This window comes from Kogia breviceps, chromosome 3 (genome assembly GCF_026419965.1).
Source record: "Kogia breviceps isolate mKogBre1 chromosome 3, mKogBre1 haplotype 1, whole genome shotgun sequence".
NCBI lineage: Eukaryota > Metazoa > Chordata > Mammalia > Artiodactyla > Physeteridae > Kogia > Kogia breviceps.
The window spans coordinates 79532201-79549253 of record NC_081312.1 but is presented as its reverse complement, the minus strand read 5'-3'; the positions used below and the strand labels follow the sequence as shown (position 1 = coordinate 79549253).

At 34.6% G+C, this 17053-nt stretch overlaps 1 protein-coding gene across 3 annotated transcripts in view; it reads left to right on the top strand.

The window, feature by feature from the left end:
* The window catches only part of DPH6 (diphthamine biosynthesis 6), a 346492-nt gene that overhangs the window by 208590 nt on the left and 120849 nt on the right, over nucleotides 1-17053 (top strand). For all 3 annotated transcript variants that reach the window (XM_067028913.1, XM_067028915.1, XM_067028914.1), the window contains exon 11: nucleotides 1111-1240. In XM_067028913.1, the coding sequence (XP_066885014.1) occupies nucleotides 1111-1240 (130 nt within the window). The remainder of the gene's footprint in view (nucleotides 1-1110; nucleotides 1241-17053) is intronic.

Here is a 17053-nt window from a genome sequence, read left to right as displayed (position 1 = left end):
TCCCATAAAGTCAATGATCATCCCAGGATTCAGTTCATCCCAAGAATTTTACTGCCCTTTTCTGTTTTATTAGTAATCTTCAGTCTCAACAGATGGTGATTCTGGTTTCTTACTCTTTATCTTCTTAAATCCTCTTAGTTTCTTGGTTCAATCAAGATTTATCTCATTTCAGTGGATCTAACTGGGAAGTGTACAAAGCTCAGATCTAGTGTAGAGGACATTACAAGCAATTTAAGAGGTCAGAAATTAGGTCAATTTGTTTTAATTGAAATTTCAGTAATGGTTTATTTCCTTACCCTGGCTATCATTTGCTAAGACATAAGGTATTAAAATCATTGATATTACTCATTGGAAGTATTCTGAAATAAAAATCAATGGGTTTTTTTTTTTTGCATAAGATAACACTTTAAAATATATTCACTGATTTAATCTTATTAACATGAAGTTTATACAGGAAAAAAACCTTGGTAAGTTGCAGATGCTTTATTTCATAAAACCTAAAGTTTAAAGTCACATTTCATTTTTTATAAAAGGCCAAATTATGGTAGCTTTAAAGACCATTAGTGTAGAAGTCAATAAACTAAGGCCCACAGGCCAAAGCCAGCTTGCTGCCATTTTGATACCATCTACAAGCTAAGAAGGATTTTTACAAATGAACATTTGCAACTGATGCCAAGGAATACTAACTTTGAACCCTTATTAAGTGAAATGTTATCCCAAAGGAAAAAAAAAAAGAGAACTTCATTCTTCTTATTAGTAGACATGTATTTTTTAATGATCTCAATTACTATTATTCCATTTTGAATTTTGTTAACAAAGCAATTTGTTTTCTACATTTTGTTAGATTTTCTATAATTTGTTATGTTCCAGATGATATCCTCATTTTTGCCTCTTGGCCTGAAAAATTTAAAATATTTACTATCTGGTCCTTTATAGAAAAAGTTTGCTAACCTCTGCATTATACCATCACCAGACACTGCAATCACACTAATCCATTGTCAAGAATATAAATATTATAAATGGCAAGTATTTTGTAAAAAATCTACTCAAGATATCACTAATAATTTTCATAGTTTTCCTAAACTTATGGATATGTGTTTCCTTCTGCAGCTACTATTAAATCTAAGAGATTGGAATTGAAATATATTATTTTGGTCCATCTCTATCTGAAAAACATGAAAGATTTCTCATCTATTAACTCAGCATATGTGACTACCTTCAAGCATTGCCTGCCTGCAAGGTATGTAACTGCTACTGTTACATGAAGGGAAAGTTGCCTGAATGCCTGATACCAGGCACTTCTCTGGTTATCTCCTTTAATCCTCATTCAAGGTTCATGCTCTGATATCCCTGCATTTGAAACCTGTTCGTTATCATTCTCTCTCCCATTGGTACAGTGATTGTGTTGTTTTTCAAATTTATGTGGCTTTCATGTTTTCTAGCATGGTTTATTATCACAGGTTTCTTTTATTTCCCTCTCTTATTTACCAATTCTTACTCTTTCTTAACAACAATTGTCAGTAATTCACAAATGGAGATATACATTCATGGCAAGGCTTAAGAAATAAAGGGATTCTGGGATATGAGGAGAGAAAAATTAATATTAGAAAGTGGCATTGGCAGTGAGGTAAAGAGTGAATCTTCGTGGAACTAGTACACTCTTCCTTTTACTCCCTTAACTCATCTCTATACCTCCAGTGTATGGTCATTTTCAAATTCTCTAATTTGGCCTTGTTTTAATTATCCTTAAAATAAATGGTTTCAGACATAATCTTAAACAACCAAACATCAGATGTTTTGTTGTTGTTTTGCCTGCACAAGACTAATCAGGACAATTTGCTAATATTTAATTATCTTTTCCAATTATTTTGGAATATATAACTTTCAAATTAAAAAGTGAAAGAAGGGCTTCCCTGATGGTGCAGTGGTTAAGAATCCACCTGCCAATGCAGGGAACATGGGTGCAATCCCTGGCCCAGGAAGACCCCACATGCCACGGAGCAACTAAGCCCGTGAGCCACACGACTACTGAAACCTGCGTGCCTAGAGCCCGTGATCCGCAACAAGAGAAGCCACAACAATGAGAAGCCCACGCACCGCAATGAAGAGTAGCCCCCACTCACTGCAACTAGAGAAAGCCCATGCACAGCAACAAAAACCCAACAAGTCAAAAATATAATTAATTAATTAATTATTTTTTAAAAGTGAAAAAAGAAAATAAAAATGGTTTTGATTGTACAATATAAAATGCTTCAAGAAATTCCAGTTGTTTGACAGAAAAGTTAATTTTTTATAGGAAGTTTTCTAGAAATAGGTATTTATTTAACTTTGATGCAGAACACTATACTAGGGACATATATTTTAAAAACAAAAGAAAGTTAAAAGACTTTTTCCATGGCATGCTTTGAGATAAAAATAATTTTTCAATAGAACAACCCAAGTCCCACTAGAAGTAAATAAGCAGAAAAGAATTTACTGATGAGAGAATGCTTTAAGACTTAGTAGACCTGGGATAAAAGAATAGAGTATTGTGGCATTAAGCAGTGAAATTGGTACTTTCTCCAAGATCTCTGCCTTGCTCTAGGCCCATTCCAGGTAGCCACAGTGAGCAGCATCCAGCCATGAGCAGGCTAACCCATCTGCCCCCAGAACCAGTGGAGGACAGTGACTCAATGTATGAGAAGCTCTTTTCCCATTAGGCAGATAAGATTGGAAATGTCCATCTGATTTGCTACACTTAAGGGCTTAAGAGCCTGACATCTGCCAGCCATTCCACCACGTAGGCAGCACTAAGATTACAACTTCCTATTCAGACCTCATTGGCTCTGAAACCAAGTGTTATTTCTGCTTTGTTTCCCAACTAACTGGTTAAATCCACCTTTCAATTCATATTGCTTCCAACCCTGTTTTCTCACGCTTTGTCCTGTTTTCCATCTATTCCTTCAAAGTTTTGATGAATTTTAAAAATATATATATATATTTTGACACTCCTACAGATTTCCCTCCCTATTGTAGAAACCTTCCCCACTATATGACTCCCATCAGACTAAGAAGGAAATATCCAAGAGGTAGGAAGAGGACAGAGTTCAAGTAGGACCATGGAATCCTAGGGAAGATACCTTTAACGAGAGTCAGGGTTCAGTAGTATTCATTACTGCAAATGAAGACTAAGAAAAGAACATAGGTTTGCTTTATGAGGGCCTCAACATTGTTTTTCATTCTTTTCTTCCTATTTCTGATCATTTTCCATGATTCTTCTCTATCTTTGGCATTAGTACCCTTTCCACACAACATTGAGAGAATCCCCACTGTCCCACTACCTTCAGACTAAAGAGTTGATATAGAGGTAGGACAAGGACCATAGTAGCGTTAGGATCAGGGAACTCCCAGGAAGCCTTCCTCAAGGGTGAGTGTTTGGCAATGTTTATTGCTCTTTGGGCTTAGGAGTTAATGTGAGGGCTGTGAAAGATAGGAGGGAGGTGAAATGGAAGAGATATTTTTGGAATAGGGAAATTTAAAATCTGTTTTAAGAGAAAAGAAGAGCCCACAGGAGAAAGATTGGAGATACAAAAGAGGGTAGGAGTAGAGAAGGGATGGGGTATGCTTCTTATGCTGAAGATTGAAAAAGTAGAGTCTGGATGAATTTACTAAAACATTAGTGGAGAGTTGGAATTAAGACAGATGGCTCCCATTTCAGTAACTAGGAAGTGCTATCAGATTACATTTATTTAATTGCTCAGATAATTCAGGTGAACTGACATAGAAATGTATATATTGGTTCAAGAGAGATGACTCACATTTTGACAGCTTTTATCTTTCTATCCTACCAAAATTTCATTGAAATGACAGAAGAAATGTAAAACAATAATAAATCCATAGCAACTTTAGAAAGCAGGTAAGGGTGCCATCAGAAGTGCAAATTTCTGGGAGGTATAAAGCAAATAGGATAAGATTAATGGCATATACCAGCAAAAGGGAGCCTGCAACTCCATAGAGATGGAAAATATCCTTCAGAACAAAAGGAGTCTATAAATAAGCCCAAGATAAAAGGCTGCAGGGAACTGAGAAGAATAGGTTATGTCTGGTTGGCTAGGGTGGTAGAACAGTTGCACCAGTGTCCTGCCTTCAGGATGATTCTACTGTGTACAGGATGAAGCCACAAATTTGGAAATCCAAATAAGATATGAGAGTCCCAAAGGAGATTTTGATGAGGTAGGGTCTCCCCTGATTAATGGGCCCCAAAAGACAAGGAAGTACACCCACTCCAAAGATATACAGTGTACACAAACCAGCCTGACAATGTGGCCAGCACCACGTAGTCATTGTCACTCTCAGAATCAGGTGAATGTTGTCACTTGAAATTCACTCCCGGTAACAATGCTCAGTAATCAAGATCCTTGCTTACAAATATAAATAGATAACCAAGAAGCAAACATTCAAGAATAACCAACCCGAGAGACTTCCCTGGTGGTGCAGTAGTTAAGAATCTGCCTGCCAATGAAAGGGACACGGGTTTGAGCCCTGGTCTGGGAGGATCCCACATGCCGCGGAGCAACTAAGCGCATGCGCTACAGCTACTGAGCCTGCGCTGTAGAGCCCATGAGCCACAACAAGAGAAGCCACAGCAATGAGAAGCCTGCGCACCTCAACAAAGAGTAGCTCTCGCTCGCCACAACTAGAGAAAGTCCGTGCACAGCAACGAAGACCCAACGCAACCAAAAATAAATAAATTAATTTTTTAAAAAAAGCTGCTATGAAAATGAAATGATTAGTGATTTTTTTTAAAAAATCACTCAGGCTATATAGTAGACTTAACAGCCAAAGATCAGCTTACTGAACTGAAAGGGTGAATGGACTAATTCTCACATAATCCCAGGTAAAATGGCAAAGAGGTGAAAAGTATAAGAATTTATTGCCCATAATGTCCTTCCTGTTCCCTTTTTGGATCTGCAAATTCTCATCTTTGTTGCAATTCTTTCTTAATCTTTCTTTCCCAATTTTGTTTTATACCTTCCATAAATTCCTTCCTATTCTTGCATGCTGGTAGTACTCTCTAACTTTGCAGCATTGCTACAGATATATTTTTAGATTTATATTTCTACTGTCACTTCAGTAGAATTTTTAGACGGACAAGAAATTAATGTTTAGGTTCCATCAGTGACCTTGAACTACAACAAGAGAAGATCCTTTCCACATTGATTTTCTTGGTTTTGGTTTTATGGTTTGGTTTGGTTTTTTGTTTTATGTTGTTCCTTTAAATTTGGTTTATTTTTCAAAGTATGTGTAGAAACTATGTTGCCAGAAGAAGTACTTTTCTCAATAGATTGCCTTATCCACCAGAGTGACATAAAGATTGATGATGGTCTCTTTCATCCTAAAGAGATTCTGCATGTTCAGAATATTTCTCATTGGGCACCTGCTAGCATTGGACCATATAGTCAGTCTATCAAAGTTAGCAGACATGTTTTCTTGTTTTTGTGGCAATCAACTAAATATGTGAAGGAAGTTGACAAATTGGCTCTTTTGTAATAACAAAGTTTTCAATTCAACTATAATCTTTATCATGTTAGTGATCCCAAGTATATATAGTGACATCTTTAAAAGGGGAACCTGATATATAGGCAAAAATAATTAAAAAGCAATTCTATATATTATTTCATCTATGAAAAGTTAAAACACTATTTAAATTTTTTTGGCAATTAACTAAAACTAAATATGAATTAATTCCAATTTGTTATAGTCTTAGTTTGGAATATGAAACAAATATATTTGTAATTTTTTGGTTATTGATTTCTAGCTTAACATAGTCAAAGAATGTACCCTAGATAATTTTAGTCTCTTGCAATTTGTTGAGGCTTGCTTTATGGCCGAGCACATGATCAGTTTTGGTAAATGATTCATATATATATGTATTCTTTTATTATTTGGTGCAGGGTTGTACGTATGCCAATTAAGGAAGGTTTATTAAAAGTATTCTTTAGTACATGCACCCCAGTGTTCATAGCAGCACTATTTACAATAACCAAGACACAGAAGCAACACAAGTACCTGTAAACAGATGACTGGCTTAAGAAGTTGTTTTATATATATATATATATATATATATATATATATATATATATATATATATATATATATAAAATGGAATTACTCAGCCATAAAAAATGAAATATTGCCATTTACAGCAATGTGGATGGACCTAGAGAATATTATGCTTTGTGAAATAAGTCAGAGAAAGACAAATACCATATGATACCTCATATATGTGGAATCTAAAAAAATAACACAAATGAATCCATATGCAAAACACAAACAGACTCACAGGTGTAGAAGACAAACTTATGGTTACCACAGGGGAGAGGGAAGAAGGGTGGACAAATGAGGAGTATGGGATTAACAGATACAAATTAGTATACATAAAATAGATAAGCAATAAGGATTTACTGTATAGCACAGGGAATTAAATCCTATATCTTATAATTACTTGTAACATTGAATGTAACATTGAAATACAGTCTGCAAAAACCTGAATCATTAGGCTGTATACCTGAAATTAACACAATATTGTAAATCAACTATACTTTAATTTTTTTTTTAATATTCTTTAGATCTTCTATAGCTTTGCTGATTTTTTTTTTCTTTCCTTTCTTCACCAGTAATTGAGAGAGGTGGTTGTATGGGCTTATGTTCTCCTTTAAGTTTTGTCAATTTTGCTTTAGATAGTTGAAGATATGTGAAAGCAAGTTTAGAATTGTTTTCCCTTTCTGATGGATATCATTTTACTATACATCCACTTTCAAAGTAGAATAAATGCACTGCACTGACTTTTTTGGTTAGTGTTTCCACGGTATGTACTTTTTCATCCTTTTACTTCCAAATTTTCTCTATTCTTATATTTAAAGAATATCCATTATAAGAAGCATCTAGCTGTAATTTTAATCCAGTTTGAAACTATTTGCCACTTAATTGGAGCAGTTACTTTTAATTAGTCATGGATTTGTGTTTATACTTATCATCTAATTATCGGGTTGGCCAAAAAGTTTGTTTGGGTCTTTCCGTAAGATGTTACAGAAAAAAAAGAACAAACTTTTTGGGCAACCCAATATTTTCTCCTTTTCTCACTGGTTTCGTGTTTCTTTTTTTTCCTTCTTTACATTATTTAAGGTTAATCAGACTTTCTTCATGTTAAGTATACATTCTTTTATATGTTTTAGTGCATATCCCAAAGAATACACCATACAACTTGTACTTATTACAACCTAATATAGTTTCGTACATTTAATAAAACTTCTTGGAAAATGCTAGGACCTTAGAATATTTAAGTCCATATATCACCATTCTTTGCGTTATTGTTATCAAACATTTTAGTCCTATCTATGTTTTATTCCTCAGAACACATCATAGTTTCTATTTTGTATGGTCAGTATTCATTTATATTTACCCACAGTTTTTACTCTCCCTGTTGAATTTCTATGTTTCCTTGGAATTATTTTTCTTTTTCCAGAAGAACTCATTTTTGTATTTATTTTAGTGGGCATATGTTGGCAACAATTTCACTTGCTTTTTTGTTTGTTTGCTAATGTCTTTATTTCACTTACACTTTTGGAGGATATTTTTGGTGGGTATGAAGTCTTAGGATGACGGTTTTCTTTCAGCAACTTGAAAATGTCATTCCATCATCTGTCTTTCATTATTACCATTGAAAAGTCAACTATCATTCTTATTTCTGTAATTTGGAATTTTTTTTCTTTGTCTTTTTTCAGCAGTTTTGCTGTGATGTGACTTGTTGCAGTTTTCTTTGACTTGATGTCTTTCATTTTGGAAATTCTTGGCCTTTATTTCTTCAGTTTTTTTTCCTGTCCTGTTTTTCCTCTAGGATGCCAATTAGGTATACTTTTTTACTCATCTTATATTAAAGCTATAAACTTTTTAGTATTTCACCTCTTTTATTCACCAAACTTCAACCCAAATACTTTCTGGTATTTCTTTCAGATCACTTATCCTCTCTTCATCTTCCAATATTCTCTTTAGCCCACCTATTGAGTTTTAAATTTCAGTTATTACATTTTTAGTCCCAGAATTTCTATTTGATTTTTTAGAATTTATAAATTCTTCATGTTATTTATTTTTTGAACCTAATTATAGCTCTCTTTATCCAACCTGATAATTCCAATAAACAGATCATCAATTGATCTGATTTTTTCTCCTGTCCTATTTTGTGTCATGTCTGTTTTCTTATTTTTTTATTTGTATCAAATATTATGTTTGCTAAACTGTAGTGGCTCTGGATAATGTTATCTTTCTCTATGGATCTATGGTTTTCCAATAGAATCTTGACAGATTACCATATTCTAATTCTAGGACTCAATTGCAGATTTGGTGATGCTCAATCTACCTTTTGTTTGTCTCTGCTTTTCTAGTTTGTGGACACCTGGGTTTCTAACTGAGATCCTGGAGTTTTTAATCAAGATCTCTCCCACTTGGAAGTTTCTGAACTATAGTTTTTGTCCCCCTAGGACTGTAAGACTGTAGAAAATCTTTCTCAGCAAGTCCTTCAGTGGCTTTCTGCCTAGCTTCTTATTCTCTTGTTTGGTGTAACTTAATAATTCAGCAAATGATTTCTTATTCTTCAGTTCATTTACTTGTAGAAATGCATGCTTTATTGTTTGTACTAAATCTTATAAAATAATTGCATGCATCATAAAGCATATACTTTTTAAATGTACTAGCTTTTCTTATCTTAGCATTAAAAAAAAAGCTTCTTCATATAGCCTCCTTTCCCTGGAACCCAAGAGAAGTTTATTTGTTTGTTTTTCTTCTTTTTCATTTTCTTAACCAGGCCCTCAGAGTTTGTATCATTAAAGTAGTTATTAATGTTTGGAATAGACATAAGATTATCAAATTTAGCATTGGAAGAAACCTAAGACATCATCTTCTGTTGGCTAATCTCCCACACAGTGCAGAAATGTTTCCTGCAGCATCCTTGGCATATGCTTATCCAGTCTCAATTTGGATATCTTCAGCAAAGGAGCTCATCATTTCCTGAAACAAACCATTCTGTTGGACAACTCTATTTTAAAAATCCTTATGTTGAGCTAAAATATGTCTCTTTGTAACTTATACTCATTTACTCATTGTTTTAAGTTTTCCTTCTGGAATGAGTCAAAACAAGAGAACACTTCAGATAGCTGTATTTAAAGCAGATCTAAATGCCATTCCTGTCTTTTTTTTTTTTTTTTTTTTTTTTTTGCCTTCTTGTCCCAAAGCATTGAAGGTAATTTGCTAAACTTGGATAATAATAATCGTAAGGAAGGCCATATTTGGTAATAATTTAAAAGCTATCTTTACATTATACAAATCCCTCTGACATTTTGAAGACAAAAAGCCTTTTGTAATTATCTTGAATTACATTTTTGTATACAAAAAAAGAGTAAGAAGACTGCCATCTATTTTCAAAGATGACACTACATGACCACATGTGAGAATGTAGAGAAAAACTATTCAATTGTAGATATGATTGAAATCTTGCGGTGTGCATTTTTGTTTCCTTTTCATACATAGACTGTCTTTAAAACCTGTTGCTTGTGAATTAATAATAATGACAATAATCTTATAGCAGCTAATATTTGTTAAGTACTTACTATATGTAATTCATGTATCTTGGTTCTACTTTTAGACTGAGTTCTCTGCTCAATAAAAACTCTCTAATTCCTTATAATGTAAATTATGATCCAAAAAAGATGCTTTGAGCGTCAAAGAAGGTACTATTAGTAACTACTCTGAGACAATAGGTATAACCTGGAACTGTCCAGGCAGAGGGGGACTTAGAGTCACTCTTCTTGAAGTTGATTTCTAGTTATTCCATTGGCTGATAGTGTTTGCCCAGAAATTTGCATATATATGCCACATTGTTTCAAAAAGTTCTAAAAGGCATTTTTAAAACATTATTAAGTCCTGTTCTCCTTATGATTTAAGATCCCACTTAAACCCCACCCTCTCCATCACCTTTATGATTGAACAATGTAGTTTTATAGGCAAAATTTACTACTTTTTTTCATAATTTTTCAAACATGAAAAGAATCCATTGTTCTTTTACCATTCTTCTTCAGCTAAAATGGAGGAAACAGTAGGGCTTAGAAGTCTAGACTGCCTATCCTCCCCTGCCAGCCCTTAAGGTATTCTCAAAATGGGAGAAGAGGTATATTTTGAAGAATCGGAGCTGTTGTGTTAATAATCCCAGATTCCAGACCTTATTAAAAGTCAGAGCATGGAGAGCACCTAGTGCTTCCAAATGATTTTTCAAAAATGCTATATTTGCAAAAAAAAAAAAAAAAAAAAAAAAAAAAACCAAAGGGCTTCCCTGGTGGCGCAGTGGTTGAGAATCCGCCTGCCGATGCAGGAGACATGGGTTCGTGCCCCGGTCCGGGAAGATCCCACATGCTGCGGAGCGGCTGGGCCCGTGAGCCATGGCTGCTGAGCCTGCGCGTCCGGTGCCTGTGCTCCGCAAAGGGAGAGACCACAACAGTGAGAGGCCCGCCTACCACAAAAAAAAAAAAAAAAAAAAAAAAAAAAAATGCTATATTTGCAAAACTAATCCCATGATCCCTAAAGAATGCCCATCCTCATTCTAAGCAGTGTTCTCAGTCTTGGCACCATCACATGGGACTGATTCCTGAGTGTGATTCACTGTGACTTAATTGGTCTAGGGAGGGGCGTAGGTTTGAGATTTTTATATATATATAAGGTTGAAAGCCACTATTCTAAAGCTACATGGGGGAAAGAAAGGATTTTTTCTAGGCCCAAGATTTGTGATTGCAAGTGCTGGCATAAGTAAAGTACATGCAGGAAGATCACATAGATTCCAGATTTTCACACCTCAAGATCGCATCACTCTGAAACATCTGGTTGATTCTAAAGGAAACTTTCAGAATCTTGCTGGCCAGATCAAGGGGGGAGGAGATTCATATTTTTCCCACAAAATATGTCCTTTTAACCTCAACCTGGCAGAAATCACTTTAGATCTTCTGTTCATAAAATAAAGAACTATGTGTGTTCCTTTTTGCAATATTGCATACTCTAGAAATTGGATCAAAACAGTGATTAGGGAAATATGTCTATACAGTTTCTTTTGTTAGTAGAAGAGAAAAACAGCGTAGAAATACTTATTTCCCTCTGTTCTTGCCTTTGTACTCTTTAAAATGGGTTTAAGATAGTTACTGTTTATCCTGTCGCTAAGGAGGCAAGTTTCACACATTAATTTTCATTAGGAGCAATATCAGATGATTACCATACAAAAGCACCTCCTCTTTTTATGCTGTCTTTTCTAATTTATACATTGCCACAATCCATCAGCCTACCTGTGCTAGCTCTAGGATGTGTTGAGGAAAATATTTTTTCACTTTAGTATCAAATATGTTTTTTCTTAATGACTCAATATCATCATGTTGCTTTATTTTTTTAATCTGTATACAATTTTCTTTCCTGACTAACTTATGTCCAAAAAAGGTAGCTGCTAAATCATGATTTTGACCCATTGATTGGATATTTCTGATTCTACTTACTAGAATGAAATGAATCTCACATGAGCCAGCAGCTTAGTTGTCACACCAAACACTGGTCCATAACACTGCCAGAAGGTCGTACTGCAATGAAACTTCAGTTCCGAGAGTTAACAGTTTCCTCACGCTCCTCCCTCTGTCAAGTATGTTTAGCTGAGCTTGTGCGTATGACTTCAGTTCATAAAAAGTTTACAAGTGCAGCTGGAATGCTTAGCATTTGATTGTTACATAAATAAGTATTTGAGAACATATGTAAACTTGACAGTGTTAGTACCAGATGTTCCAGTAACACAATAATGTACTTTGAACGTCCCTTCTCATTTCAGCTTGTTTATTTTGGCACTCTTTCTTTATCTGCTAAGTTTCAGATAAGCACATATTAACTCTATGCATAGTGTTGATCCTCTTATTGTTACATTCAAGTTAGATGTATTACATTTAGTGTGTAGAAGTACAAATAGCATAGACATTAATACACAGTCATTTTTTACACGTCCCCATAAAATACAAATATTTCAGTTCCTTAATGTTTATGGTATATAAAGAATAAAGAAATCTTCTCTGGGCATATGAATGTACTCTCATCTTTTTAGGAATTACCCTTCCAATTATTAGTTTTCCAAGTATTTTCTTTCTCTTTTTGACCACCATGCACTTCAATTAAGAGATTTCTGTCTCCTGCACAAATTCCCCTGCCTTCCTCAGGTCTTTTCCATCCCCTCACCATAGTTGACTCTGTCTTGATATGTAAAAGCTATTGGCATTCTGAAGCACAATTTTTGCTTCTTTTTGGTTTTATTTTGCAGTTATTTCAAACTCACTGAAGAACTGTGAAAATAAGAATGGTACATAGAACACTTATATATCTTCTTGCCAGATTCACCTGTTGTTGACATTTTGCCCCATTTCCTTTATCAGATGAGTGTGCTCACTCGCTCTCTCTCCCTCTCTCTTTGCATATGTGTATGTATGTGTTTATATATATGTGTATATATATATGCCATGTATATATTATGAATGTGTTTATGTATGTGTGTATACGTGTACACACACATTTTTTTCTGAACCTTTTAAAAGTTAGTTGCATGATCTTTTACTCATATACTTCAGTGTGTATTTTTTCTAAGAATAAGAATATTGTCTTACATACAAGTAAATTTTAAATAGATATTTTTTTTCCTAATTGTCCATCTGTATTCCAATTGTGTTTGTTAACCCAGTGGTATCCATTGTAAGATACCCGGGTCTTACTTTTGGACTCAGGTTGCATATGTTGGATGTGTTCCTTATAGTTATAGGGCTCTGGGAACCTTAGTTGCCCAGCAGTTTACTAGGGAGGTAACTTATTTAGAGGAAAAAATCCAAATATGGTCAAGAATGAAAGCAAAAAGTTTAAGCCAGAAATTCAGTTCTAAGCCTCAAAATGAGGGGTTATGCAAGGCCCAGAAAGGACAATCAATCATGAGATTGTTTGGGAAATGTGGTACAATATGTGTTAAGCCAAGAGATTTAGAATTAATGCCCTGAGACTGATGGAAGTCTGTCTTTATGTGAAAACATCTCTATGGTAAGGAAGCAAGCTTAACAACCTAAAAGAGCCAGATTCTGCCTTGCTTGGGCTTTGCCTGATAGAAGACTGTGACTCAGTTAATCACATGGCTTTTGTGAGATGAGATTCCCTCAGTGATCCTCTGGAGCAGAACCAAAATGGCTTCAGAGATAAAGGAGTCCAAGACCTCCTGTACTAGTTGCCTCTGATCATGAGGGAAGGGGTAGAGCACCATCCAAATAAGAGTAAAAATAGTAAGAAGTAACAGGGAAAAGGAGTAAAAGGCAAGTGAGTAAATGATTTCTAATTTTCAGAGTGGACCTAGGAAATATGCTTCAGATTTGTCCAGTGGATGCAGCACAGTTCCGGAGGGAAGGGAGTCAACTAAGTTTACTGCTTTAATTGTTTCCTTTGGTGGAAAATGTGTTTTATTTGTATGTAATATTGTAAAAAAAATTTTTTAGAAACACACTGTGTTATAAATTTCAAGCTTGCCTCCAAAGATACAGGAAAACAAGAAAAATGTGCATGAAGTTAAGTAAGAGTAGACCTAATTAGCATTCTTATAGAATGAGCTGTAGATTTACTGGAGACTTACAAAAGGGAAAAATACCAGAGCACCAGACTAGCACATCAATCATTTGAAATTGTCTGACAGTTTTGAAGAGGATATCCTGGCTGCAGAAAGCACATAGCTGTCTTAAGGCTGGGGGCCGAGGTCAGAACTTAATAAGAACAAAAGATGAGCAATTTTGAGAGGAACCAGCTGGCTTAAGGTGATCCAAAGTGCACAGATGTTAAAGGCTTACTGTTCCAACAATACCATTACCTAACACAAGAGTTACAGAATAACCATCAAAAAAATTACACAACTTGATTTACCACGTTGACCCTTGAGATCTAACAATATATGTGTTTCTGTTCCACCATACTAATTTTCTATTTCTACTTTGATGTTATTTTACTTTGTGTCTTCTGGTTGATGGCTGTAAGAAAGGACAGAATTTCTTATAAAAGTTGAAAAATAAAAGGTAACTGATCTTTCTTAGAAATATATATAGAATCCTGTTGATGTGAGATATTTAAGTAGGTTTTAAAAATGGCCTAAGCACAATAACGAGGAATCTATAATTTCCTCTGTGCTTGCATCAAAATTCCTCAAACTCTTAACACAGGTGGTTTTGTGGCAAGCAGAGAGATGGTAGATCTCAAATCAATTATGACCTTTCTGATGTGGTAATCGAATGTAAAAGGGAGTAATCTAAAACATAAAATCTAAGTGGTTTGAGTCATGGGAGTAATCAGGAACTTAAAACAAAAGTGGTTTGGAAAATATTCATTTTGCTAGTGCAGAGTATGTTGCAGTTAAAGTCATGAAAGATATTTCTACTTTCTTTAAGACTGTGGTCATCGTCTTCTATCAGTGATATTGAACACTTTGTGAGTATAAGAAATGTTACTGATAATTACATGGAGGCATTACATACCCTAGAAAAGAGTCACTGTGTACCATTTAAAGATATTTAAAATGAATCACCCACCATATATAGTAGAATCAACTCTTTGACTCGGAGATACCCAACTTTATTTATTTAGCAAGGAGTATTAAGTACTTAAAAATAAAAAACCTTTATGCCTATCTCTGTGGCATTACTGACCACATGGGCTGGCCATGTGAAAATTCCTTGTCGCGTGTGCCATGCCATACAGGGAGGCTTCCCCATTTGCACTTAAATAAAGATGTGAAGACAATAATGTTAAAAGTGATCCTCTGTGACTGGTTGTCTATTTTCAATTCTAGGACATAGTAACTGCATAAATAAGCAGGATTTCAAATTTGATTATTAAACTCTGTAAGTACATCACGTTCTTTTGTTATTTGTATTCAGAGAATGTGAGAGTGAAGCTATCTAATTTAGCTGCAGCTTGCCTCCTTTTTAAAAAAAAAAAAAACATCAAAATAGCTTCATGGATGAGCTTTGAAGAATGGCTGAAACATACTGTTTTTTTCTTTCTTCTCAGGTTAGTGTCACTTCAAAAATAAAAATAAAAATAGGCACTCTTACTGGAACTTTAGGAGTAATGCTGGGTATAAACAGGCTTAGAATATACTTAACTTTAGTAATCCTTCCCGACACACATCGAGATGAATTAATAACCAGATTTGGCATTTCAAATATTTTTTACCCAAGGCAAGGGCTTTAAGGTGTTTTCTTGGTATTAGAGAGTTTAGAGATGAAAAAGGTGCCATATTTTATTTTCTCTTTCTGTCAGCTTAGGACTTCTCTTTGCAATCACGTTTATAATACTGGGCCTAACTGTTCTTAAATGTTTTACCTGTTGAAGAATGTTCCATTCAATGTATAGCCAAGGTTTCGACTGAATAATAGTCCGATAAAATCAGATAAGATGATTTATTGGAAGGGAACCTGGACTTGGAATCATAAGTGAGTTCTAGTCAGGAATCTGCAACATAACTTGTATTGATCTTGAGCAAATCACTTCCTGTCTCTCGGTTCCTTATTTTCTCATAAGAAATGCAAAAGATTTTGGGTAGACTGCAAGATTCCTCTGGTGTGAAATGGATTCCATCAGTTAAGCATCAAATAAATAAGTCATTTAATCATGTTAACCACATCAACTGATCAGTTCAGCCAAAATATTTAAACCATTTATACTAAGACTACAAACAATCAGAAAATGACATTGTTACATCTTGAGAATGTCAGTATCTGCTTTCCTAATATTGGTACTACTTTGCCAAGTAATAGCAATTTAAAAGATCTTTCTCTCAAATACAATAGTATTATACCATGTTGCTGCACTATTTTCTAAAAGAATACAACCACAGTTTACCTACTGCCAGGGTCATAGACGATCAATGAAAAAAGTGATTAACTTTCACAATCCTACTTTCTCATGGGATTCAAAGAAGAAAATATCTGTCCTCCTTAAAAAAAAGATGGTTCCATATATTCCCATTCCTCCAAAAAGCTGAATGTCCAAATGGAAAGTAAGTAGTCATTAAACCCTTTTTTAACTTGGTAGCTCACTGATTTGAATAATTTTCTCTTCACCAGAACTGATAGAATATTTTACTGTATCAACAGATTATTTCTGATTGCAAAGACATAAACTCACAGTATTCTTATAATGAAAAAAGCATAGAATTTCAAGTCAGGAGAACTAGATGCAAGAATATGTTCTATCACCTACCATATACATATGATTAGGGTAATTCTTTTAAAATCTTTGAGCCTCAGTTTCCTTATTTTTAACAAAGTGGTAGCAGTAATGCTTGTCTCTGGAGCTGTTGTCTGGATGCAATGAAATAATGAATGTGAATCATAAAGGCTAGTATGCATTGTTAACATTGTTTTTTAAAATATTCAAAAATAATATTTCATAAATTTTTATTTCCATCTGACTACATATTATTAAAACTCAAATATTAAAGGGGAAGAAAGGAAGGGAAATGGAACCAACGTTTCTTGAGCACCCTGCCACAGTGTCAGGAAAAGCTGGACAACAGCTTTATCTCTAACTCCTACATAATGTACTTTCTAACTCCTGTGTTAGAGACAGGGCCTTACATATTATCACCTCCATAACAGAAGGGAACTAAATACCTTTCTGGGTGCTATAAGTTGTGGAATAAAGAACAATTGCTCGAATATGGAGAAACTCTAGGTTTTCTTCCACTACCTCACTCCTGTACCATTTCTCCAAATTTTATTTTCTTAATCTATAAACCATTCATAATCATATCGCCTACAAGTCTAATGGATGTGGCTGCACACCAAGCTGTGAACTGATTTTCTTATCAGAAGATTGCTGTTCGAGTTGAAATCCAGGTGGATTTTTTAGTTGCAATGCCATGAGAAAAAAAAAAAAATGAAAACAGCAAAACTTTCTTCATTATGAATATGAGATAATTACTTTTCAA